General features: G+C 47.6%; 1 protein-coding gene and 1 long non-coding RNA gene across 4 annotated transcripts in view; one reads left to right on the top strand and one right to left on the bottom strand.

The window, feature by feature from the left end:
* The window catches only part of TBC1D22B (TBC1 domain family member 22B), a 74201-nt gene that overhangs the window by 41308 nt on the left and 8434 nt on the right, over positions 1 to 24459 (top strand). For 2 of the 3 annotated variants that reach the window (XR_009404448.1, XM_059400559.1), the window contains exons 9-12: positions 9301 to 9407; positions 9870 to 9945; positions 12436 to 12563; positions 12834 to 12929. Coding sequence is in view for 2 of the 3 variants with exons in the window: in XM_059400559.1 (XP_059256542.1) it covers positions 9301 to 9407; positions 9870 to 9945; positions 12436 to 12563; positions 12834 to 12929 (407 nt within the window). In the remaining variant the exon portion in view is untranslated. The remainder of the gene's footprint in view (positions 1 to 9300; positions 9408 to 9869; positions 9946 to 12435; positions 12564 to 12833; positions 12930 to 24459) is intronic. The other variant, XM_059400560.1, reaches the window with a different exon arrangement.
* Positions 19050 to 24459, bottom strand: part of LOC132018098 (uncharacterized) — a 29190-nt gene continuing 23780 nt past the window's right edge. Inside the window, exons 2-3 of the long non-coding RNA XR_009404449.1 lie at positions 19718 to 19848; positions 19050 to 19403 (exon numbers count right to left, since the gene is read on the bottom strand). This is a non-coding gene — a long non-coding RNA (uncharacterized LOC132018098). The remainder of the gene's footprint in view (positions 19404 to 19717; positions 19849 to 24459) is intronic.

Below are 24459 nucleotides of genomic sequence, written 5' to 3'. Positions count from 1 at the left end.
GTGGGATTTCCATTTCAAGTTTTACTTGAATCATGTGTTTTTAGAAACATCATAGCCATGGAGCCCCCAGAAGGGAAGTCTTTCCCAGACCTCTGACTTTTGAGTCCAGTTTCCTGCGTGACATTTCCACTTGGATATGTTGTAAAAGATCAGTTAGGGCTAGCGTGGCTACGTGTGACCAGGAACCCCAAATAATAGTATCTTTAGAAGATAGAAAAGCGTATTTCTCTCATATGGAAAGTTGAGAGGTCAGTAGTCCAGGGCTTGTGTGCTGCCCTAAGATATCAGGGACCAGGCTCTTTTGTCTTATTGTGCTACCATTTTCATTCAGCCTCTGGTTTCTTTCTTGCAATCCAGTATAGCTGCATGTGCTCCAGCCATCACGTCTGTATTCCATCTAGTATGGAGGAAGAAAGGAAGAAAGGCATACTCATTCCATTTAAGGACACTTCCCAAGGTTGTATATGTGCTTGGGTTTGGATCTCTTCTGTCTGCACTGAGTCATATGGCCATAGCTAGCAGCAAATGAGGCTGGAAACCGGGGTGGCCAGTACCCTTCACCAAGAAGTAGAGGGGAATAATTATTTGTGGACAGCCTGCAATTTCTGCTACCCTGAGGCTCCTCAGCCTCCATGTTTCACCAACTCCTTTTCTCCCCACACCCGGCCATGCTTTTCTCTTAATAGGCAACATTTCCTGAATCCTGAGTCAGAAATGGTAAGAACTGGGCATGAGTTTCAACCTTCTATATCCAACGAGTCACAAAGCTATGATGATTTTAAGTTCTCAGTGTTTCCTGAGTCTGCTTCCCTCTCCATTCTCCTGTGACTGCCCTGGATGCTGAAATGACCAAGCGTGTTTTCCCTCCTCCGGTTTTCTCTCTTATACACCGTTCAAACACAAACTTGTCCATGCACCTCCTCTGCGTAAGCCCTTTGGTAACACCCTGTCACATACAGATTCAAGCAGCCAGGTTAACTAGCTCACGCAAGGCCCTGTGGGATCTGCTCCTTTCCCACCCCTTCAACTCAGCCGTCCCAAATTGACACGTATAATCTAAAGCCTGTCCTGCACCCTTTCCTTCTTCTCCCCTGGGCAAATCCTCATGCATCCTTTACAAAAGGAAGCCTGCCCTCACCCTCGCCTTGCCTGCATCACCCCTGTAGTGCTCCTTCCATAACACTGTACGTTTCTTTTGTAGCCCTTCACCACCACGCTGGTTATGGTTTGTGTTGTCTTCCTGCTCTCTGCCACCAGACTGTAGGATTCTCTGATACCAAAGACTACTTTAAATATCTTATATTCCCAGTGCTTTTAGTCTGATGTCCAAAACAGGCCTTCCATACATGTCTAGATGAATGACAGAATGAAAATGTCACTGTAACTTTGTAAGACTTTCGGGGATTAGTATGGCTTTGCTGGGGCTGGCCACCAGAGGGCAGTGAATTACAATATTTCGATGCTTTGCTGAGTTAGCCAGAAGTTTTTTCTCTTCTAAGAGATGGATAGCAAGTATTCATTGAGCATCTATACTGGGCACTGGGGATATGACCATAAGTAAATCAAGTAGACAAAAATCAGTGGCTTTTACTTCTAGATGTTTATTCAATGAAAGCTTACAGTTTCCAAAAGACTGTATAGTTTCCTAAAGACCACAACTTTTTTCGTATAGACAAAAATTGGAACCAACCCAAATAATCTGGAACAGGAAAATTTCAATGGATTCGTACTCAGCAATAAAAAGAATGAACTATCAATAAACACAGTGTGGAAGAAACTATCCCCAAATCACTGTTGAGCAAAAGTCAGATACCAAAAAAGTATACATTGTGTGATTCCATTTTTTTTAAAGTTTTTATTTTATTTACTTATTTTTCAGAGAGAGAGAGAGAGAGAGAACAAGCACAAAGTGGGGGAGCATCAGGCAGAAGGAGAAGCAGACTCCCCACTGAGCAAGGAGCCCGATGTGGGACTTGATCCCAATACCCTGGGATCATGATCATAAGTCAAAGACAGACGTCTGACCAACTGAGCCACCCAGGCATCCCTGTGTGATTCCATTTTTTAAAAATGGAGTTCAGGGCGCCTGGGTGGCTCAGTGGGTTAAGCCGCTGCCTTCAGCTCAGGTCATGATCTCAGGGTCCTGGGATCGAGTCCCGCATCAGGCTCTCTGCTCGGCAGTGAGCCTGCTTCCTCCTCTCTCTCTTTCTCTCTCTCTGCCTGCCTGCCTCTCTGCCTACTTGTGATCTCTCTGTGTCAAATAAATAAATAAAATCTTAAAAAACAAAAAAAAAGAAAAAAAATGGAGTTCAGAAATAATCCATGGCAATAGAAATCAAAGCAGTGGTTGGCTGGAGACTGGGAAGGGGCATGAGGAAATTTCTGGGATGCTGGAAATGTTCTCTATTTGGACTGAGGTGTCTCTTACACAGATGTATATATGGGTCAGAACAGACTGTGGGGGCACCTGAGTGGCTTAGTCGGTTAAATGTCTGACTCTTGATTTCCTCTCAGGTCGTGATCTCAGGGTCACATCGGGCTCTGTGCTGAGCATGGAGTCTCCTTGAGATTCTTTCTTTCCCTCTGCCCCTTTCCCCCACCCTGCTTGCACACATGATCCCTCTCTCTTCCAAAAAATAAAAGGGGACTGTGCACTTATGTGTAGTCTACTGTATGCAAATTATACATAAAAAGAAATCGCTTCATAGAACCTGACTTCTGATGAGCAGAAACAGATAATGAATAAAATCACAGGTAGTTTTTGGCAGATTGTGACGAGTGCTATGGAGAAAAATAAAGCAGGGGTGATGCCCTGTTGGCAAGAGTGGCGACAGGAGCAGATTTCAAACAGGGCAGTGAGCCAGGGTCACACTGAGGAGAGGACAGTGGCGCTAAGTCCTGAAAGAGGTGAGGGGTGAGACATGCAGTTACTTTTTGATAGTACTCAGATTTTCAGAGAAAAGGAGTTGTTGGTTAGAACTCCCCCTGACCTCCCATACTCAGGGATCATGGACTCTGCCACCATGTCTTGGTCCCTGACTCTTGCGGTTGTACTCCAGCTCGTGCTCTCTGTTCCCAGGAGGCTTCCTTCTCTTCCTCATCTCCTACTCTGTGTGTGATACCCACCCTGCCCATCCTGTTCCTCCCTGTCTCGTGAGGTATGGAGGCCAAGGATGAAACTGGACAGACCTCTGTAGTAATGATGGGTTTTCATTATGGGCTTAAAGGACATTCTTTGTTTGCTTTTTAAAATATAAACTTTATATTGAAGAATAATATACTTTTTAAAAAGCACATATCTCAGGGCACCTGGATGGCTCAGTCGGTTAAGCATCTGCCTTCAGTGCAGGTCATGATCTTAGGATCCTGGGATCGAGTCCCACATTGGGCTCCTTGCCCAGTGGGGAGCCTGCCTCTCCCTCTCCTTGCCTGCCGCTCTCTCTGCTTGTGCCCTCTCTCTGTGTGTATGTGTCAAATAAATAAATAAAATCTTTAAAAAAATAAATAAAAAGCACGTATCTCCTACATGCACAGCTCAATATATTTCCTGTGAATAGCCAGCACCTGTATCAAGACGTGGAACATTTCTAGCACTGCTGAAGTCCTCCCCCCTGCCCCCCACCGCCATGTTTCCTTCTGGTCCCTCCTCCCTCATAGGTGACTACTTCACTGACATCTAGCACCCCGCTTAGTTTTGCCTGTTTCTAAACTTTCTATAAATTAAATCATATAGTAACGATATTCCATTTTCTATCATAATGCTGTTGGTCTGGAGGGAATTGGGGAGTGTGGTTGTTGTGGAAGTTGTTAGCACTCCCCTTATTTAGATGCTTTCCTCAAGATGCTTCCTGGCCTCATCCTCATAGATAAAGTAAGTAATCTTGTAAGTGCCAGTGGGAGGCTCTTCCCAGCGACACACATCTCTTGGGGACACCAGAGGGTTGAGCTGAACCACTTTCAGCTGACACTTGAGAGTGCTGTGTGCATGTGCTGGGATGTCCAGGGCTGGATGGCCTGTCTCGCAGGAGGGAAGTTCTCCGAGCTTATCATCTGGGGGACTTTCAGACCCCGCCTGATCTCCCCCTGGCAGTGAGCTGAGCGGCATGTGCGTGCCTGCCTGCTGGCTCTGTCTCTCTGGCATCTGATCCAGAATAAGGGAGAAACTGTAACCGAGGACAAGTTGTGAGAGCTAACATATTCAAGATGTTTAAGCCTCGATGAAAAGCCTCTGAGCAGCTGACAGTGGGGGCCCTGGACTCCTTAGAGCCTGTTCACATCCACGGTGTCTTGGTGCCATGCCACCTGTCTCTGTGGGTGGTCTCTGGGCAGGTCCTAGAAGAGGAAGTGTGTGCTGGACTTGGCCCTTCTTTTGACCCTTTAACCTGAATACTCCTGTGGTCTGTTTTTATACAATATGGGGTCCAACAGCGTGTGCCGAGGGGCTGAGTTAACCAGCAGTCATGAATGTTTGCTAAATAAAAGTAAGAGTAATACAGGAACCTGAGGAAAATGGAGAAAATGTGGCAATATGTTAGTTTTTAAGAATAATTTTAACCAGGGTATCATGACACATGTATACTGAGCCTGCTCCCCAGCCAGGGGTCGTATATCATTCTGAGTCAGTCCTTACCTTGTAGTCACCTAACTGACTGATAGGCACAGTGTCAGGAAGGGCTCCCTGGTCAGCCCTGAGACAGCATGCTTCCTCTTTCATAGTCTGTAACACGATCCTCATGAAACAGAACCACTTCCCTGCATGTGTCTGCTCTGTAGGAGCCTCAGAAGTCTTTCCCCTGACCTTCTCCTTGGAGGAGACCAACTCTCTTCACTCTTCTTCTCTTTCAGGTAGTTTGACCTTCCACGGATTAGCCGGGAGCCTTTACACCCTCTCTGTACTAGGGTTTTCGGTGGCGTCCTCATCCCACTGCTGCCATCATATACTTACCTGAAAATGCTAGATGAACAGTGCTCAATAGTACATTTTTAAAAATTTATCTATTAGGGAGAGAAATCACAAGCCATGGGGAGGAGCAGAGGCAGAAGGAGAAGCAGACTCCCCACTGAGCAGGGAACCCGATATGGGGCTCGATCCCAGGACCCCAAGACCCAGCCCGAGCCAAAGGCAGACAGATGCTTAACTGACTGAGCCACCTAGGCTCCCCAATAATACATTTATATAGCACTTAAAAATGATTACATGCAGGTGATCAGATGAATTCCTTGACACTTTCCTTAAAGCGGCGTTTTCCTGGATGAGTTATTTAAGTTCTTATTTTATGAGCTTCTTTAGATGTATGGCCCTGATTTTATTTTTTTCCTTTTATCAGTTTACTTTTGTGTCCTGAAAACATTACATAAGGCATTCTTATGTGTCTAGTCTTAAAAAAATAAAGATAGGAATCAGGTAAACCAGAGGCTTCGGGACACAGGCTGCAGTCTGATGCCTCGAACCTTCTCCTGTCTGCCGGTCGGGCTGAATCATTCTGACCCAGCAGATCACAAAATCTAGAAATTGCCCTACAATCACAGATGGTTCCTAGGAAGTGCCTAGAGCAGCAAAGAGACAAGTTACTCTTGTCAGTTTAAGCACAACCAGTTCTTCCCAGAGCTGTCGGGGAGTACTTGAGGCATATACAAGGCTGATTTCAGGCCCAGGACATGGAGTTCTCAGGAAAATAAACACTCGACTGAAGCCACCACTCAAGTACATTATAACCGCTAATAAATGGGCATGTTCTCGTCAAGCCCGGAGTGGGCAATTTGATTTTTATAAAGGGCTTTTGGGCTTCCTCTTTTTGGATGCTTTGCCTTTTAAAATAGCCATAAAATATCCTTAAAATCTCATTGCCTCCAGTCTGGGTCTTGGCTGTTGCTTGCTCTGTAATGACAACCAAAGACGCTGCCCTCATTTGAGACTGCCTTGCTGGCATGGTTTCCCATTCCAGCTTCAATTATATGTTGAATTTTCTCAAGTGGAATGTTTAATGATCCTTCTGAACAGACTGTTTATGCTGAATGGAGCTCTTCAGAGAGCATTTGGGCCTCCCTTTCTCGGCTGCTTTTTGCCGGTGCACTCAGCTCACAGTTTCTGACTGAATGTGTGAATTTTATCCTCCCAGCAGGCAGAACACTAGAACTAAACTGTCCTCCCACTCCCTGAAAGGCTGCTGAACTCACTGTCTGTGAAAGCCAAGGGCTGATGGGCAAGCCAGGCATCAGGGCAGCACACGGGGAGACAGGAGCCCTCCAAATCAGCAACTTGTCTCTTGGTTCCTTTGCTCCCTGGACAGCTCAAGGTTTGGAATTGGTAGAGTTACTGAGAGCGGCATCTTACCGACTTAAGACTTCACGTTGTTAGATTTTCCTCCTTTATGCCAATTGGTGGAGATGGAAAGCTTTGAAAATTTACTTATTTTTTAAGGTACGTGTTGGGATTAGATTAGGTTTGGCTGCAAATAACAGAGATCCAAAATAACAGGGGCTTAAAAAGAGATAGAAGATGATTTGTTTCTTGTTTAATGACAGTGACACTAGCTAACATTTAGACAACGCTACTTTTGTGCCAGGTTCGGTTGTCAGCACCTTTGTGTATTAACTTACCAGTAGATGTTACCACCTTAGCAGAGGAGGCATTGAGCACCAAAGTAAAAGTCCTTTGCCCGAAGCCCCATTACTTAGTGAGTGACAGCCAGGGTCTGAGTCTGGCCCCAGAGTCTATACTCAGCCCCACACTGTTTTGCCTGACAAAAAACCCACAGGCTGCCAGGACTGGTCCTTGTTCTCAGGGACCCAGGCTCTTTCTTCCTCGTTGCCCTTCCCAGTTTTTTGTTTTATTTTTATTTTATCACTGCAGTGTTCCGGAATTCTAGAGTGCCCAAGTTGGAAAAGATTCCTCAAATTCTTACAGAGTGCTGGATGTTCATTTGGGAAATGTGTGTGGGAGTAGCAGGAGGGGTTTTTGTCTGGAGCCTTTCTTGTGGATTTCACAGTTTTCTTATAACCTCTTCTCTCATAAAGAGGGGGCTGCTGCTTAGGACGGTGGGTTGGAGCAGCCACAGTCACTCAAGGAAACAGCACTGTCTTCACACACTGCTGACCCGGCCCTGGAGAGTGGGCTGGCGGAACTTGTGGGTCAGGCTTGTCTGTGGTAGTAGGAGTTGGAGGTGCCCAGGAGTCCATCCCTGGGGTGGGGATGGGGTGGATATGTAAAGTGGTGGAGGCATGTGTGGAACGAGGAACCTCGGGTACGCACAGCACCATGGGAGCATCTCAGAAATGTAATACGGAAGCAAAGAGAAAAAGGAAGATTCTGAACTGGGACTTAGAGCTCAGTGGTATTTATCTAAATTCATAGTATGTATATGGCACACAGTAAGTGTTGAAGTTAAGGGAGAAAGATATTTCTTGGAAGGTTTTTGTTTTTAATGTGATTTCTCTAGTGGACCTTTATATATTATCTGAAGTCTTAGTTCCTGCAAGCTTAGTGTTAGTTTACAAAATCTTTATTGGTGATAAAAGGCAGGTGTAGTCAATTGTAGTGAACCCCTTTTTCCTAAAATAATGTGCATTTTTTTTCCTGACTGTAAAAATTATGCTTATTGTAGAAATTTTGAAAAGTCTAGTAAAGCTTAAAGAAAATAAAAATCTTTTATCCCTACTACCTAGGGAATAAACACTGTAAGCCTTGTGATGTATGTTGTCTTTCCTCTATGCTTATATAAGCACACATAAATATTGTATGTACAGTAGTTGAGAGTATACCATAAATAATTTTGCATCTTGCTCTTTTCCCTTAAAACTGTGACTTTCCTGTGTCATTACAAATTCTAAATAAACTTCACCTAAAAGAAATTGTATTGTACCTACTATGTGCTAGGAGCCACTGTTAGCACTCGGCATGGATTAACTGTGGCCGCACTTTGAATCAGACTTTTAGGTTGTTTCTAGCATTATAGCTTTTCTCACAAAGCAGCCCACCCTCCCCAGAAGGGTTTTTCTAGCCCCTGATGTCCATTAAAAAGTGCTGTTTATACAGGATGAAAATCCGAGAATTGTTACACATTGTCTCAAGGGGGTTCAGTCGTAGGTCTTAGTAATAATTCTCATAAATGAAAAGGGCTAGATTCTGAATACATTTTGTCAGATGCCTGTGTCTCTGCAGCACCAGGGACTGCAGTGAATGTCTTGTTTTCAAAACAAGGCTCTAGGTTTAAGGAGAAAAGCTGCTTTTGTCACAGAACTCAAGCCTGAGCATTTTCACATGGGGCCTTGGCTGGGCACACAGGACCTGTGGATTAAGGTGGCCCATCGTGGCAGGCAAAAGAGCCTTTCTTAGTACTTCCACTTCTGTGGCAGGAAGGGAACCTCCCATGGCCTTTTCCTTCTTCAGGGTTCTAGAAGACTCTTGATGTCCCCACTTAGATCTCTGACCAGAGAGACTACCTCTCACTACCGTTAGTATGAGGTTTCCATGAGAAGCTAATAGATGCTCTTCTTTACAAGAGGTCCCATGGCTAAGGAAGCCTGGAAGTGTTGGATAAATAGGTTTAAACCAATTTACTTAATGTAGAATTTGTTATAACTCCTCACGTCCTTCTGTATGCTATGATCTTTGGGAATCTACACGATGAAGATATGTGAAACACCATTTCTCAACCATATTCGTCCGTGGAACCCCCTTGTTTTGGAGTATCCTATCGTTTTGATATTTTATGGAATCCCGTTTAAGAACTACCAACTTGGTGAAATTAAATCCCAGAAGCCCCCACAGGTTTGGGCCATCTGCTGCCATGCACTCATCTTCACTTCTGAGTGGTGAGACAGTAGGTCTGCCTTGTCAGAATATGGAGATTCGGTCTTTGAAATGAACTAGGGGGGCCATATGGTTCCCAGCTTTCTCACTATATATACAAGTGTGAGTATGCCAGACAGCTTACTGAATTTCTGAAATCAAAGAATTTTTCCAGACCATCTCCAAGGGTCTGGATATAGCTCATTGAACATGAGGCCTGAAATGCCTTTTTCTAAAACTGAATGAACAAAATCAGAAGAGAAAAGTATGTTGGACCCAGTGGGACTGGTGTGAGAAGTGGCCTGTTCCATGCTGTAATGAGCTTCTCAAGAACTTTCCTGGAACATGCTTGCCCACCTGACCAGGGGAGGAGGGCAGGTCCTTGTTCCTGGGCATCAGGTTAGCCTAGTTCTCCCTTGGGCTTAAGGACGCTGTTGAAGATACTAGAGTCTGTCTTTCCCCATTGTTTAGAGAAGACCTCTGGACTTTTTTCACCTTTTGTTTTACAGAAGAAGATGTGGAGAACTTTGATGTGACCAACTTGTCTCAGGACATGCTTCGAAGCATTGAAGCTGACAGCTTTTGGTGCATGAGCAAGCTGCTAGATGGGATCCAGGTGAGCCGGATCTGCCCTTGTAGGTGACCTGGGTCCAGGGGCTCCCACAAGCCTTCAAGTACCTTCTTACCCTTCTGTAGCAGGCAGGGTCGCCCATCCAGGATGGCTCTTCCTGCTTTCGGTCTACCCATCTTCACCTCTTTTTTTAGCTTTACAGCTTTCAAAAAGGCAGTGGCCTAGCATCCCCTGGAGTCTGAGGAAGTCTCTGTGTTCCCCTGGCTTTGTCCTCAGAGTGTGCCACTCCTTTCCACTCTACACCCTGAGCCAGGTGGTGTGCCCCATATTACGAGGCTCTGTCAGGTTCTCCCCACACCCTGCTGTTCTGACGATTCCTTTGTTCCTCAGAACACTGGTAGCAGCTTTGGAAAAACCGCCTGTGCTTTTCAAACGTGTTTCAATGAACTTGAGAATGGTAGCATGCTTTGGAGTCGCTATTCATCCTGGCCTCTCTATCATTTGCAGGATAACTATACCTTTGCACAACCAGGGATCCAGAAGAAGGTCAAGGCGCTAGAAGAGCTTGTCAGCCGGATTGATGGTAGGTTGGGGAAGGGGGAACTCTCTGGCAGTAGCACAGTATGATTCTGACACAAGCCAGTGGTGCCGGGGGCCTCTCCTCAGCCCCCTACCTTGCCACGAGCCTCCCCAACTCTGCTGTTGGCGGCACTGCATTCTTCTGCATCTTGGTGGGAAGGGGAGGGAAAAACTTGCTGGCACCTCAAGTTCTTTCTCCTTTATTTTTTGTCACTAGGTTTGTTAATTCTCTTTCAGCATCTTCCTTCACATTCACCTTTTTTCCTCCCCCTTTTCCCCCCTTAACCACCCCCCTCTTTTTTTCCCCCAAATTCACCCTTACTTCTCCATTTCCCTAGCCACAGCTCTGGTCCAGCATGCCTGGATTTCTATAGCTTCCTTCTAGAAGAACTTGCCTCCACATTCTTTCCTCTTCCAAACCTTCTGCCACACAGTTTCATTGTTCAAAAGCACTGTCCTGGTCTTGTCTCTCCCTTGCTTGGAAGCCTCCTGGGGCTCCCCATTGCTTTCATTTAGCAGCAAGCCTGTAGTCCAGCCTTGTCCTTGACATGGTGATATCACTTAGGACTCCCAGGCCTGCTGCATGGTCTTTAAGTCTGGCAGATATCTCGGCAGGCCTTTTCCACAGCTCCCCATGACCTGTTTGAGATGAGTGGGGAGCAGGGAGGGAGACATAGCTCTTTCTAAAGTAGGGTGTCTTTGAGGAGCAGGAGCCTCACAGTAATTCCTTGGCTCTGACATGGGATCACATACTCTAGAGCTAAAAGGCAACTTGGGAAGTCCTGATGAAATTGAGACCCAGCAAGAGACCTCAGAATTAAGTTTCATAAAGATAGCCTAGAACCTCACATCGAGATCATCTGCTAAGTGGGCTCTATAGCACCAGCCAAGTGGTAAAGCTTTTTTAGGATTCCACCAGATACTACACAACTAAGAAATGTCATTCCTGGCTTTTTTTTTTTTTTTAAAGATTTTATTTATTTATTTGACAGAGAGAAATCACAAGTAGTCGGAGAGGCAGGCAGAGAGAGAGAGAGGAAAGCAGGCTCCCTGCTGAGCAGAGAGCCCGATGCGGGACTCGATCCCAGGACCCTGAGATCATGACCTGAGCCGAAGGCAGTCGTCCAACCAACTGAGCCACCCCGTGTCATTCCTGGCTTTTTATCATGGATTTTGTGCTTCATCAGAGCAATGTCCCCCATCCCCAACCCCATCATAAACTGTATATCTTTCTGTCTTCCCCAGCTTCTCTTTTCCCGAAAACCTTCCCCGATTTGTTCCAGTTTCCTTTTATGACTTAGGATCTCAGTCTTCCTGTCTTGTTTGCTGATTTGCAGTTATTTCCAACACATTGTCTATAGGATGTTTTTTTCTCTTTGTTTCATTGCCCTGACCCAGCTGTTAGCCCCAGTGCAGGGCCCATATCCAGCTCTCCTGCATCCCTCCTCCCAGGTTGTAGAGGGCCGAGGTTGCAGTTTCTGCCACCGTCTGCCGTCTCCTTGTTTTTTTCTGCCCTCTCAAATATCTGATCAGTAAAGGCATAGTACTTGAAGATATGGGATTTATAAATGTTATGTCTTTATTGTTTCACTGAGTTATAGAAGTAATACGCATTAGAAAAATTAAAACAATTTGGAAAAACACAAAATAAAAAATAAACATCCTCCCCCTTCTTTAAATTCTATGCCCCAGAAATAACCACTGTTATTAGTTATTCTTTCAAAAAATTATATTATGTATTTACCACATGCCAGGTGCTGTTGTAAGCACTTTGGTTTTCTCATTTTGTCCTCCCCCAAGCCTTCAGAGGTATAAATGATTATCTGCATTTTATAGATTAGGAAACCAAGAAGGATAATAATTTTTTTTTTTTTTTTAATGCTGTTGAGCACTGTTGAAAGGGCTGTCATGAGAACAGGGATCGGTTGGTTTGGGGTTGTTCTAGTGCGCCGCACAGACACGGAGGGTGGGAGTCAGGAGGAGCTAGTTTCTACTGAACACAGCGAAGCACCTGCTGGTGAATCACTTAATACATCAATGGGAGAGGTTGCCCTTGAGGGAGTCAGTGAACGTCTTTCTCTGGCAGTGTTTAAGTCCCTGCTGGCTGCCATCTGTAGGGTTGCTGAGGAGGAAGTCAAGGTGACCCCCACAGTTCTTTTCCATTCTGGCCTCTCCTCTCAGGAGTTATTAGGGTCAAGCAGCCAAGTGGACCTCACAGCTGCCGCTTTCTGGTGAGAGCAGGCCTGTGAGGGAAGAGAGGTACCCAGAACATGGGTGTTGAAATGGTCTCGCTGTGTGTGGGGCTGCGCTAACCAGGCAGCATGGCTGTGAGATGGTGGGAGCAAACATAAGGGATGGTTTGATGTCATTCTGGCCCCTCCGTGCCTGGTGTCCCCAGGAGGAGCAGGGAGAGAGACTGCCTTTGTGTTGTGACCCTCTCAGGGTCCAGTCCCCTCGGCTGAGCCCTTCGGGCCAATGACGCTTGCTGTTTCAGAGCAGGTACATAATCACTTCAGGAGGTACGAGGTCGAATACCTACAGTTTGCCTTCCGCTGGATGAACAACCTGCTCATGCGGGAGCTTCCCCTTCGCTGCACCATCCGCCTGTGGGACACCTACCAGGTATGAAGGGGCCCCAGCCTGCTCCCTGCCGGGCTGTGCCTGGAGCGCCCCACTCCCCACCCTGCTGGCGTGTCCTCCTCGGGAGTTCTCCCACCACCTCCTTCTGTGTCTGCCTCAGTCTCGTGGGCAGGGCCGCTGCAGGATCTGCTTGGGCCTCTGTGTGTGTCCAGACATGAAAGGAGTGCTGGGCTGCAGCAGGATCGAAACCAAGAGGCCCAGAGCCGGCCCCTTATCAGGGCTTGGAGACCTAACTCTTCTTTCCCTTCCCAGTCTGAACCAGAAGGGTTCTCCCACTTCCATCTCTACGTGTGTGCAGCCTTCTTAATCAAGTGGAGAAAAGAGATCTTGGATGAGGAGGACTTCCAGGTGAGTGGCCACGAGCCCAGCCTGTGCCAGGATGAGCATCAGAGCGGGAGTTACCCCGTCCATGGGGCTGCACAGATAGACGGGGCCACGGCAGGTACATGGCTGGGAAGAGAGAAGCAGACAGGCTGCTCAGAAGAGTCTGCCGCCCTGGTGGGCAGAATGGCCAAGTCAGTGGGCCCCAGAGTTCTTCAGTGGGGTCTTATAGGGCCAGAAACGCTGCAGAGCATGTAGACAGGATGTTTCATTTATTGACAAGCATTTGCTGAATGCCTGCTGTGTGCTAGGCACTACTGAATGCATAGGATATACTGGGAAGTAAGTCAGAGATCTCTCTTCCCACAGAGCTTATATGCTAGCTGGGAAGAGACTTAACAATAAACAAGAACATAGTAAATTAAACAAATTGTTAAGTGATTTTTTTATTTTTGTTTTTTTGAAGTAGAGCAGGATAAAGAGATTATTAGGTGGTAGACAGTTTACAGTTTCAAAACAAGTAGGGTAGGCTCACTGAGAAGGTGATGTTTGAGCCAAGGCTCGGGGATGGTGAAAGAGTGAGTCATGGACATCTGGGGCGAGAGTGTCCAGGCAGAGGGAACAGCCAGCACAAAGGCCTGAAGGCAGCGGTGTGCCTGGCTACTTATCGAATCACAGTGGTGGCCAGTGTGGCCTGGAGCACAGGGGTCCAGATAAAGAAGAGGAAAAGGTGAAGCCAGAGAAGTCACAAGATCACAGAGGACTTCAGAGCCGCTGTAAAGTTGGGCTTTTACTCTGAGTGGACGGAGAGCCCTAAAAAGGCCTTAAGCAGGGAGGGACAGGATCTGACTTAAATCTGACACAGGTGGGAGCAGGGAGATCCCAGGACCCTGGGATCATGACCTGAGCTGAAGGCAGAGGCTTTAACCCACTGAGCCACCCAGGCGCCCCTGGCTAGATGGTCCTTAAAGCCAGGACAGTAGATGAACCCTCTAAAGAGGTGGGTGTGGACAGAGGAGAGGAGAGGTCTGGCCTGAGCCTTGGCACACCTTCTCAAGGAGGCCAAGGGGGTGGCCAGGGAGAGTGGGGCAGCGTCCTGGAAGTCTGGGCTGGGGATGTGAAGAAGACTGAGGGCGTGTGTCAGGCAGTAGAAATCTTGTCCGCTGCTCCAGGAGGCCCAGGGAAGGGGGAATGGGAACTTGGGGATTGTGGAGACAGACTCTGAGGCTCTGCCGGGCAGGGACAGGTCTGGAGCTGCTCACGGTCGTTCTCACTGGGGGCAGCTGGGGGCTTTTCTTTCTCTGCTTTGCACATTTTTGAATGGAGGGGTTTCCTTTTTCTTTCTTTTTTAATGGACATATGTGTCTTTTAAAAGTAGGGGGGAAGAGTCAAGGAAGGTCGAATGTTCTCTGGAGTTCTAGCTAATAACGTAGGTGTTCTCGAGAGCAGCAGCAGCTCTCCATGACCCTGAGCTGTGCGTCTCTGTAATTGGTGTGAAGTGGTTGAAGAACAGAAGTCTGTTCAGTGGGTGGATGGAAAGACAGGCCCCGACTTGCCCGTTAGGATTTGGAAGGAAGAGGGGAGGGTAGGCTCCTGGGAGTGGACACCAGCTGAGGTAAGGGGGCCACAGGCCACTGTTGAAAAGCCTTGGCTTCTGCTGCCCAGCAACATAGGTGACGTCCTAGGATAAATGAGCACCAGGGGCTGGAATGGCTGTGAGCTGGGGTAAGCGATCAATTTTGATAATGTACTTGAGGTGGAGCAGGATATCGAGAGCATGAAGTCTAATTTAGTTATCAGGAGCCAGGCGCAGAGGGCCTTGTCATGGGTGATAGACGTGCTTCCCAGATTAGCTCAGAGAGGTGGAGGTGATTCCTGGAATGGCTTTTAGCACTTCCCAGTATTGGCAGAGCGCAGGACCATAATAGTCGATGCCTTTGAAACTACGTTTACTGGGTCACATATACGATTATCTGCCAGATTTGAGGTCCTTTTGCAATAGCCCACAGAATGACCCTGAGGATTTCTGCCTGCTGCTGTGTCAAGACCTCAGTTGGTCTACTCGACTAGTGTCGCCTCTTCCCTTATAGAAGGGGCAGTTAAACTGGATAATCTGCAAGGTTCCTCCTAACCCCACCGTTCCACAATTTTATGGCTCAGAAAAGAAAACACATGCCTGGCTATGTTAAGATAGGCAGGTGGTGTCCTTTAGGAGACAGAAGCGTGGTGCAGTCAGGGGAGCAGGGCACAGGAGCTTCGTGGGAGATCGTGAGAGGCTGCCTGTGAGCTTTGCAGAGGAGGAGGGCAGGTACAGCCTGACTGCTAACCAGCCCCCTGGAATGAAGTCACCTGAGCTGTGCATCTCTGTAATTGGTGTGAAGTGGTTGAAGAACAGAAGTGGGAGCTCTGGGATCCCAGGAAGCCAGACTGGCCCAGCCTGGGTGAGAGAAGTTTTAGGGCTAAAAGCTGCGGTGACTTGGCGCACCTGGGTGGCTCAGTCAGTTGGGTGTCGGACTCGTGGTTTTGGCCCAGGTTATGATCCCAGGGTCCTGGGATGGAGCCCCATCCCAGGGCTCTGTGCTCAGCAGGGAGTCTGCTTGAGATTCTCTCTTTCCCGCTGCCCCTACCCTTGCTCACTTGCTCTCTCTCAAATAAATAAATATTTTTTTAAAAGATATGATTTTTTTATATGACAGAGCACAAGCAAGGGGAGCAGGAGAGGGAGAAGCAGGCTTCCTGCTGAGCAAGGAGCCGAGATCTGGACTCGATCCCAGGATGTGGGGATCATGACCTGAGCTGAAGATGTTTAACCAACTGAGCCACTCAGGTGCTCCAGTAAATATTTAAAAACAAACAAACAAACAAAAAACCCTGCAGCAACCTAAAATAAAACCAGGTGAAGTCACCACAGATACGAAAGTTAGGGTTGCGGCAGTTGCAGCCAACTAGCCATTTGTCTCCCTTAAAGAGCAGGGAGGACAGGGCCCCTGTAAGGGGCGGCCAGTGGGGGAGTGTCAGGGAGAGGCAGAGACCCTCCTTCTAAAGGTGGGGACTCCGTAGAATAGTACAGTGGGTAAGCCAAAGTCTGTGGAGCCAGAATGCCTGGGGTCAAATCCCCGCTCTGCCACCTCTCTAGGTGTGCAAACTTAAGCAAATGACTTGATTCTCTATGCCTCAGTTTTCTTACCTGTGAAATGGGGATAAGAGTAGCTACGTCCTAGAGCTATTATGAGGCTTGAACACTTAATACATGTGACGTGGTTAGAATGGTGTACCTGGCCCTTAGCCTCAGAACAGGACACTTACTGTCACTACTGTTATTGCTCCCTGAAATGTACTCAGTGAAGTGAAGACCAAGCCTTAGGAACCCACATCTGAGTGGTGTGTAACATACCTGAGTAAACCATGCTAGGCTAATCCTGGGTGAAACCGCCAAGCTGGATGAAAAAAAAAGCCTGGAGAGGGGATGTCCGAGGGCACAGGGGCAAAGAACAGTGTCGCAGCTGTGGCAGAAGCCCCCAGAAGGAAGGGTACCTGCTTCTCCCCGGCTGAGCATATCTGGGCTCACACTGCCTGGGAGAGGGGACCAAGAACTGGCGACAGGAGGATCACTTGCGGATGGTTCCTTCCTGAGTCCTCTGAGCATGGGAACCTGAGACCTCTGTGTGTGTGCACAGGTACCGGAGGGCAGAACGGCCTGACTTCTGAGCCCAGGGCTCCCTTTTTTTCTTTCTTTCTTTCTTTCTTTTTTTTTTTTTTTTAAAGATTTTATTTATTTATTTGTCAGACAGGCAGAGAGAGCACAAGCAGGGGGAAGGGCTGTGGAGCAGGGAGCCCGATGCAGGACTCCATCCCAGGACCCTGGGATCATGACCTGAGCCAAAGGGAGATGTTTAACTACTGAGCCACCCAGGTGCTCAAGAGCTATGGGCTTCTTGGAATGAGACCTTCTAACAGCGCTGGGAGTATGGGGGTGGTGGTACTCAGCAGTTCTGGCCCTCAGCCTGGGCTGGTATAATGGAATAATGATGAAATGTTGGGGTGAAGTTTTATGGCATTGTTTTTATGGGTCAAAATGGTCAGATACTGGCAATGTCATAAGGTTCAATCTAATAGTAACTAAATCATAGCACTTTTAGTGTTCCGAGTACTAATCTAAATGCTTATTTCTGTTAATTTAATCCTTGCAATAGTCCCAGAAGGTAGGTCATAACTACCCATCCCCATTTTACAAATGAGCAAACTGAGTCCCAGTGAGATTAAGTAACTAGCCCAAGTTCACCTAGGGGGTCAGTGGTAGACACCCAGAATCCATGCCACACACAGGCATTGAACTCTCTGGCCTTGGGGCCTGGCCAGGCACCTCCTGGGGCTCTTGAGCTGAATTCATACAGTAGCTACTCAAGGATCCCAGGCAAGGATCTGCCACACCCCCTTCCCCTCCCCAAGCTTCTCCCCCTCCCACACTCACCCTCTTCTTTCTCCTCTCAGGGTTTCTTCTACCCTGCACCACTCCTCACCTTTCATTTTCGATCCCTCTCAGGCTTTCTTCTCACAAAGTAAATGTTTAACAAAAAATTGGTTGTTTTAAGACTGAAAAACAAGTGCTCCAAGGTCCTCCTTTTGATCTACTATTCTGGCTCCTGGGTTTTTGTCCTTCTACTGCCAGAAGGATCTGGGGCCTCCTCATTCCTTTTCAAGCCCTCCCTCCCAGGGCTCAGAACCATCCACACTCCTCTCTGTGGGAAGGTGGGGCCCGAATGACCACCAGGCCTGAAGGCAACGGAGATCTGGGCACAGGCCCAAGTTGCTGGAGCAGAGGGTGTGGGCTTCTGTCTGTGAAGTCCTGGAGCCCCGCCCAGGCCTGGAGAGAGCTGTCAGACTACAGAGTCACCAGCGCTGGAGGGGCTGAATGTCAGCCTCAGGAGGGGCTGGTGAGGGGGGACTCCCCTGAAACCAGGTTTTTATTTTTTATTTTATTATTATTTTTTAAAAGATTTTATTTATTTGTCTGATAGAGATTACAAGTAGGCAGAGATGCAGGCAGAGAGAGGGAGAAGAGGAAGCAGGCTCCTCGCGGAGCAGACAGCCCAATGTGGGGCTCGATTCCAGGACCCCGGCATCATGACCTGAGCTGAAGGCAGAGGCTTTAACCCACTGAGCCACCCAGTCGCCCTGAAACAAGGTTTTTAAAAAAGTGGTCTCTCTCTTTCACTTTGAAATAATTTTATGCTTAATGTTGCAGAAATATTCGAGTTCCCAAATAGCCCACCCATATCCACTTAGGGCTTATATGCCGTACTATAATTACCCAGCCAGGAACTTCAGGTTGATAAAATATTAGTAATCTGTAGACCAGTTTTCCCATTAATGTCCTTTTTCTGGACCAGGATTCAATTCAGGATCCTTGCCTGGGACAATTCCTCAGTCCTTGTCTTCCTTGACAAAGAAGATTTTCAAAACTTCTGAAGAGTACTGATTAGTTATTTTATAGAATGTCCTTTACTTTGGGATTGTTGGATGTTTCCTTCTGATGAAATTGAGGGTCATGCGTTTTGGGGAAGAAACTGCAGAGGTGATGTGTCCTCAGGCTATGTTGTCAGGAGGTACCTGGTGCTGGCAGCCTGCTGCAGGGCTCAATCCCAGGACCCTGGAACCATGACCTGAGCCGAAGGCAGACACTTAATGACTGAGCCACCCAGGGCCCCCTTCTGTTGCCCTTGATCACTGGCCTGAGGTGGGTCTACCAGGCTTCTTCACTGTAAAGGTACTATTTTCCTTTTGATAATTAATAGGTTTCTTCTGGGGAAACACTTTGATACTATATAATTTCGCTGTTTCTCATCATTCTTTCATTCACTAATCTTAATATCCATTAATGGTTCTTGCCCGTAACAGTCATTACTGTGATGTTTGCCTAATGGAGACTTTCTATTTTTACCACTTCTTCTGTATTTATTAATTACCATTCTATGCTAACAGAGAGCTATCCTTGCTCTCCCCTTTATTCATGCAAGTATTTATTTATATCAGTATAGATTCATGGGTGTTTATTTTATTTCATGGGTTATCCTACACTGTCATTATTTTGCTATTCAGATTGTCCCAGCTTTGGCCCTTGGGTGTTTCTTCAGGTTGTCTTTTTAACCTCATCAGTTTTCTAACGATTTTATTTATTTTAGGGGCATCTGGGTGGCTCAGTCTGTTAAACGTCTGTATTCGGCTTGGGTCATGATCCCAGGGTCCTGGGATCAAGCCCCATGTCAGGCTCTCTGCTCAGCTGGGAGTCTGCTCCCCCTTCTGCTTCTCCCCCTCTTTGTGCTGTCTCTCTCTCTCTCTCTCTGTCAAATAAATAAATAGAATCTTTTCTTAAAGATTTTCTTTATTTTAGAGTGCATGCACGTGCATCAGCAGTGGAGGGGCAGAGGGAGAGAAAGAATCTCAAACAGACTTCACGCTGATTCGCGGCTTGATCTCAGAATCGCTAGACCACAGCTTGAGCTGAAATCAAGGGTGAGATGTTCAGCCAATTCAGTCACCTAGGTGCCCCATGATCCCATCATTCGTAAAGCATTTCCTTACTTTCTGGTGCCATGAGATGTTCCCAGCTTATTTTTGCTTTGCTCCACCTTGGAATCAACCATTCTCCAAGAGGCCCTCCCCCCTTAAGCCAGTATTTTGCCACTAAAAAATATTCAGAGGTACCGTGATCACTTTGGAAATAAGATCGTAGGAAAGCACGTATGTGAAGTTCAAGAACAGGCAAGACTTCATGGTTTATATCAGGTCGCCGGTTGTGGAGGTTGTGTACTGACCGTGGAGGAACGTGAGTCTTCTGGGGCCCAGGAAGCGTTGTCTAGCTTGATCTGGGTGGTGGCAACATATGTAAAAATCGTCCAGCTGTACACTCGAGATTTGTGTAGTTACGTAAGCAAGCTATGCCTCACTGAAAAAGTTAAAAAAAAAAAAGACAGCAGAGTGAGCAGAGAGCATGCATGATAGGAGAAGGGCACGTAATTCAGTTTGCGGTGATGCCTCCATTGAAAGGTTGGGAGGAAAGTAAATGATGGAGAAAACACACTAACACTAAAATCCTTCTACTAAATAGACAGTTGACTATGTAGAAATTACCTCAAACGAAATGGATGCACGCTTCCATTCTCACATAGGAATCTTGGTATGAAGTGAGGATCTTGATGTTCTTTGCCTCCTGGGTGCTTGAAGGGAAAAGGGTGACCATAGGATTTAGGACTGCTGGCTGCAAGGGCCGTGGCCTCCAAGAGGCCCTGTGACACTGGGGGTGAGGGGCGTGGGCAGTGACGGTGGCACACCCTTCATTGGTGGCCAGAGAGAATGAGGTCTGCTGTGGACGTGAGCACCTTAATCGTAGCTGGCAGGTCTGCCACACGCAGCCGTGCCCTGCTGAGGGGACTGGGTGCTTTTCTCCCCCAGCTGCAAGCCTCGAGAGAGCTCTGTCTGCCCACGGAGGCCTGTGGAGGTCTCTTGTTGCCACCACAGGCCTTTGAAGGAGGAAGTGAGCAACAGGGACCGTCTGCGGGCGGTGGGAGGCCCACTCAGCCCTTCTCAGCGCTTGCTCCTGGCCTGCGCTTTGCTGGGGGCTGTCTCCCTGGCGGTGAGGCAGGGAGAGGACTTTGCAGCTACGGCCAGTCACGTAGAGGTCTGTCGTGGAAGAGCTTTCCTGGCAGGCGAACAGCCAGAGCAAAGACCCCGCAGACGTCGGAGGCTGAGGTATTAGAGGAGGGAAGAGGCAGAGAGAAGGCAGTGGGGCTGGAGTGGCACAGTAGGGGAGGACAGGGCTGCAAGAGAGGGCTGTGAGGAGACTGTGCTTGACCTGAAATCAGGGGGAAACTTGGACTCCCTTTCCACATCGTATCCATGGCCTCAGCCCGAAAGCCTGGCCCAGGAATGTTCACTTGCACTGCCAGCTCCTTCTGGAGATGGGACGAGGACGGACGCTTCGGTCCCACCCCAGATGGGCAGCAGAGTGAACTAGGGAGTCGCGGGGGTGTATGCTGCACTGATGAACAACAGAGCATAGCAGCAAGAGGAGACTTTCCTGCCCTGTGGCCAAGGCTGAAGCTGAAATGTTAAAAGAGCCTGGAGAGCCACAGAAGTTGGTCACTGCAATACATGGTTTTATTCCACCCGGTGGCAGAGTACACCGTCTAGGGCAGATTGTGAGCATCTGACTTTAGGCGAGGCTTCTCAGAGCAGATTAACCCGTGAAACCCAGCCGGACTTGAGACGGTCGAGTGAGTTCTGTGAGTGAGGGAACATGTGGCAGGCCCTCTGTGGGTCAGCACACCACCAGTTCGCGACACCAAAACAAAAAGGGTTGCTAGGACGGAGAAGGGCTACACATCCGAGAATTGAAACTTCAGTGTGCATTCAGAAGAACATGAGTTATGCTGAGTTGTGGGTACTTGGGGAAAAAAGTGTATACGGGACACTTGTGTGGGCCAGGAGCACAGTGGCCAGTCCCTTCCTCGCCTGTGAGCACTCTGGGGGACACTTGGTGACTGTGGGTGAAGAGGACAGGCAGGTTCTCAGCAGCAGTGGCGTGCCCGGGGTCTTTGATCCAACCTGCTCCATCCGCTTCCCAGAGCTGCAGCAGCTCTTAGAAGAATGGAATGTAGTAGAGCAAACCCAGATTCAGGTGAGCCACACTGAGAACACAGCGGCGTGGCCTTAACGCCCCCACTCCCGCACCACACCACGGCCACCTGTGTTGGTCTGTCGGTCAAGGTCCGGCTTCTGCAATCCCTACCCCAGCATTTCAAGAGGGGCATGCACATGTCACAGGGGGTCCATGCCTTGGAGCATGCAGCATACAGACAGTAAGGTAAGAGCGGGGCAGCGACTCTGGAGAGTGCCCTTCTGCTGGGGGTTTTACACCAGGGCCTTCTGGCCTGCTCCTGAGCCCGGCTTCCAGCCCCCAGCCCCACCCAGGGTGGGCTCATGGCCTCAGTTTCTTGAATCCCTGATAATGAGAAACCAGCATTTTGTATTTTGTAATAAACCCTTTATTTATATTAGAAAGAAAGAAAAAATTTGTGCCGAGTAAAGTAACCCACAGGAAGCCTGAAAACTATTCCACCATAAGAAATACGTCTGGGGGCGCCTGGGTGGCTCAGTGGGTTAAGCCGCTGCCTTCGGCTCAGGTCATGATCTCAGGGTCCTGGGATCGAGTCCCGCATCGGGCTCTCTGCTCAACAGGGGGCCTGCTTCCCTTCCTCTCTCTCTCTGCCTGCCTCTGCCTACTTGTGATCTCTGTCTGTCAAACAAATAAATAAAATAAAAAAAAAAAAAAAAAGAAATACGTCTGGGAAAAGTGTGTGTGCTCGAGTCAGAGAGAGAAGGCCTGAGTGAGGAAATGCCTGCCCACTCGTCCCACACCTGAAAAAGTCCTCTCAGGAAAAGCAGCCTATCTGAGAGACCAGAAGAGCCTGGGGCCCCACAAGATGTCAGGCAGGGACCAACAAGGCCTCAGGCAACTCCAGACTGATTTTGAGAAGCACCATGCAGGGGACTCCAAGGACTAATAATCAGAATTCCTCTACATAAAAAGGAAACGAACCGGGGAGTCAGCTGATGACTCTAAAGCAAAATGGCGGCTGATCTGAGAATCCTCTGCTTTCCTCCTGTGGAAAAAAGCCTTGGAGATGATCTGGTTCTGAAAATGTCTTGTGTGAGGCAGGGTGGACTTGTTCAGTGCAACAGTGCTAAGCCTACGAGGTGTCCCAGGCCTAAATGACCAACTAACTGTAAGTAAATCCCTTCAACCCAAAGGCACCCACCCACACTCTGCAGGAACTCAAGGGTAGGGTTTCGGAACATTGTCCAACACAGGCCTGATCTTTAACAGACATCCCATGAATTGTCAGTTTGAATCCTGCCCAGAAGGGTTCACAGGAAACCCTGGGAACCTAAAGATCTTTCACCTGAAGCAAGCTGGTAGAAGAAAGGGCACGGTCGCTAGACATAAAACAAGCCATTGAGGGGAACTCAGCATGGCCTTTTCTGATGGGAAACTGGCTAAACACACTTTGGGAGAAAACCAGTGAATAAGTTCGACTCAAAAAGTTTACATTCAAGGATATGTTTTGTAAAGCTTATATTGTAGCCAGAGGAATTGTTTTGCTACTTCACTGATTCTCAAAGTGGGGGGGGGGGGTTGTTTTAAAGTACTACTTATTTGACTAAGAAAATATTTTTACATGTCTGAATATACTTTACATTCACAAAGGATGTTTGATTATTGCTAAGTGATTCTACACACAGTATCTTATTTAGTGTATATTTTACGTGGTCTTTAAGTTCTTCTGTTCTTCTGCTGTTAATCATTATATGTCCTGTCTTTGGTCGTGCTGGGTTCTCATCACTGAATAAAATCAAGCAGGTCTTCCACATTTCCCTCAAACAGCCTCTGCTATGACTTCCTTTCCTTTTGATCCTGCTACAATATGCCCCACTTGTCTTCTCACTACAGGGCAAGCAGTATATATTATAGTGGTTATGAGCGCAAGCTCTAAAGCCAGAGTGCCTGGGTTCAAATTCCAGCCAGAGCTACTCTGTGGCCCTGGGGCAGATTTCTTAATCTCTGGGCCTCGATTTCCTCATCTGTAAAATGGAGGTAATATTACACATTTCATAGAGTTGATGTGAAGATTAAAGGAGTTAATAGAGAGCACATGTAAAGTACTTGAAACCCCATCTGGTATGTCATAAGTGCTCGGTATATAATAGCTGTCACTGTAATGATTATTGTCCTTGACGTTCTCCCTCTTCAGTTCTTCCGTCTATTGGACATATCTTTTCCTTACAGGGTTTCTTTGGTTATAACCTCTATCCCCTCTCCTTTGGCCCCCTTATCTAATTATTGTCCCGCCCCCCCCCCCATGCCTTCAGTTCCTTTTCTGCCATATTCCTTTTCCTTTAGGATCTACGGATTCTCAGCCCATTTCTAGGTCGGGCTGTTTTTTTCTGCTATTTTAGCCATTTCCAGCTTTTCTTTGGTCCTTTCTCATTAATTTGGAGCTGCTCTCTGCTGCTTGCCCCATAAGCTATTTTGTCATCGCTATAGTGTTTCGTTTGGCTGCATGTCATGCGTGGTGCTCCCATGAGTAGGCTTTGTAACAAATCTTCAGTTATTCCCTGCCCCAACGGTATCTTTTTTCTGTCGCTATAGAAAAGCACCTGATTTGTGATTAATGCTTTCTTCCCACAGCCATTTGGTTTCTTCGATCCCAAATTTATCAATGCATTGGGCAGTGTTTCCCATTGTTCCAGCACTGATACAGGATCCAGTTCCTAGAAGTAGCCACTAGGTGGCAGAGTGTGTCCTCACTGTGCGCCTCACTGCCTGGAGGCACACAGGGATGTTTGTTACCTTGGCCAGCGTTAGAATTATTTCAAGGCTTCGTGGAGGTTTCTAGCAAGGTTAGAGGAATTGGCAGTTACAGGTAGATGCTCTCCTCTGCTAGAGAGATCACTCCTTTGTTATCAGTTGTCCAAGCATATGCATTCATTACAGAAA

This window comes from Mustela nigripes, chromosome 5 (genome assembly GCF_022355385.1).
Source record: "Mustela nigripes isolate SB6536 chromosome 5, MUSNIG.SB6536, whole genome shotgun sequence".
Taxonomy (NCBI): domain Eukaryota; kingdom Metazoa; phylum Chordata; class Mammalia; order Carnivora; family Mustelidae; genus Mustela; species Mustela nigripes.
Note: the sequence above shows the minus strand (reverse complement) of the source record. Positions and strands in the feature narration are given on the sequence as shown.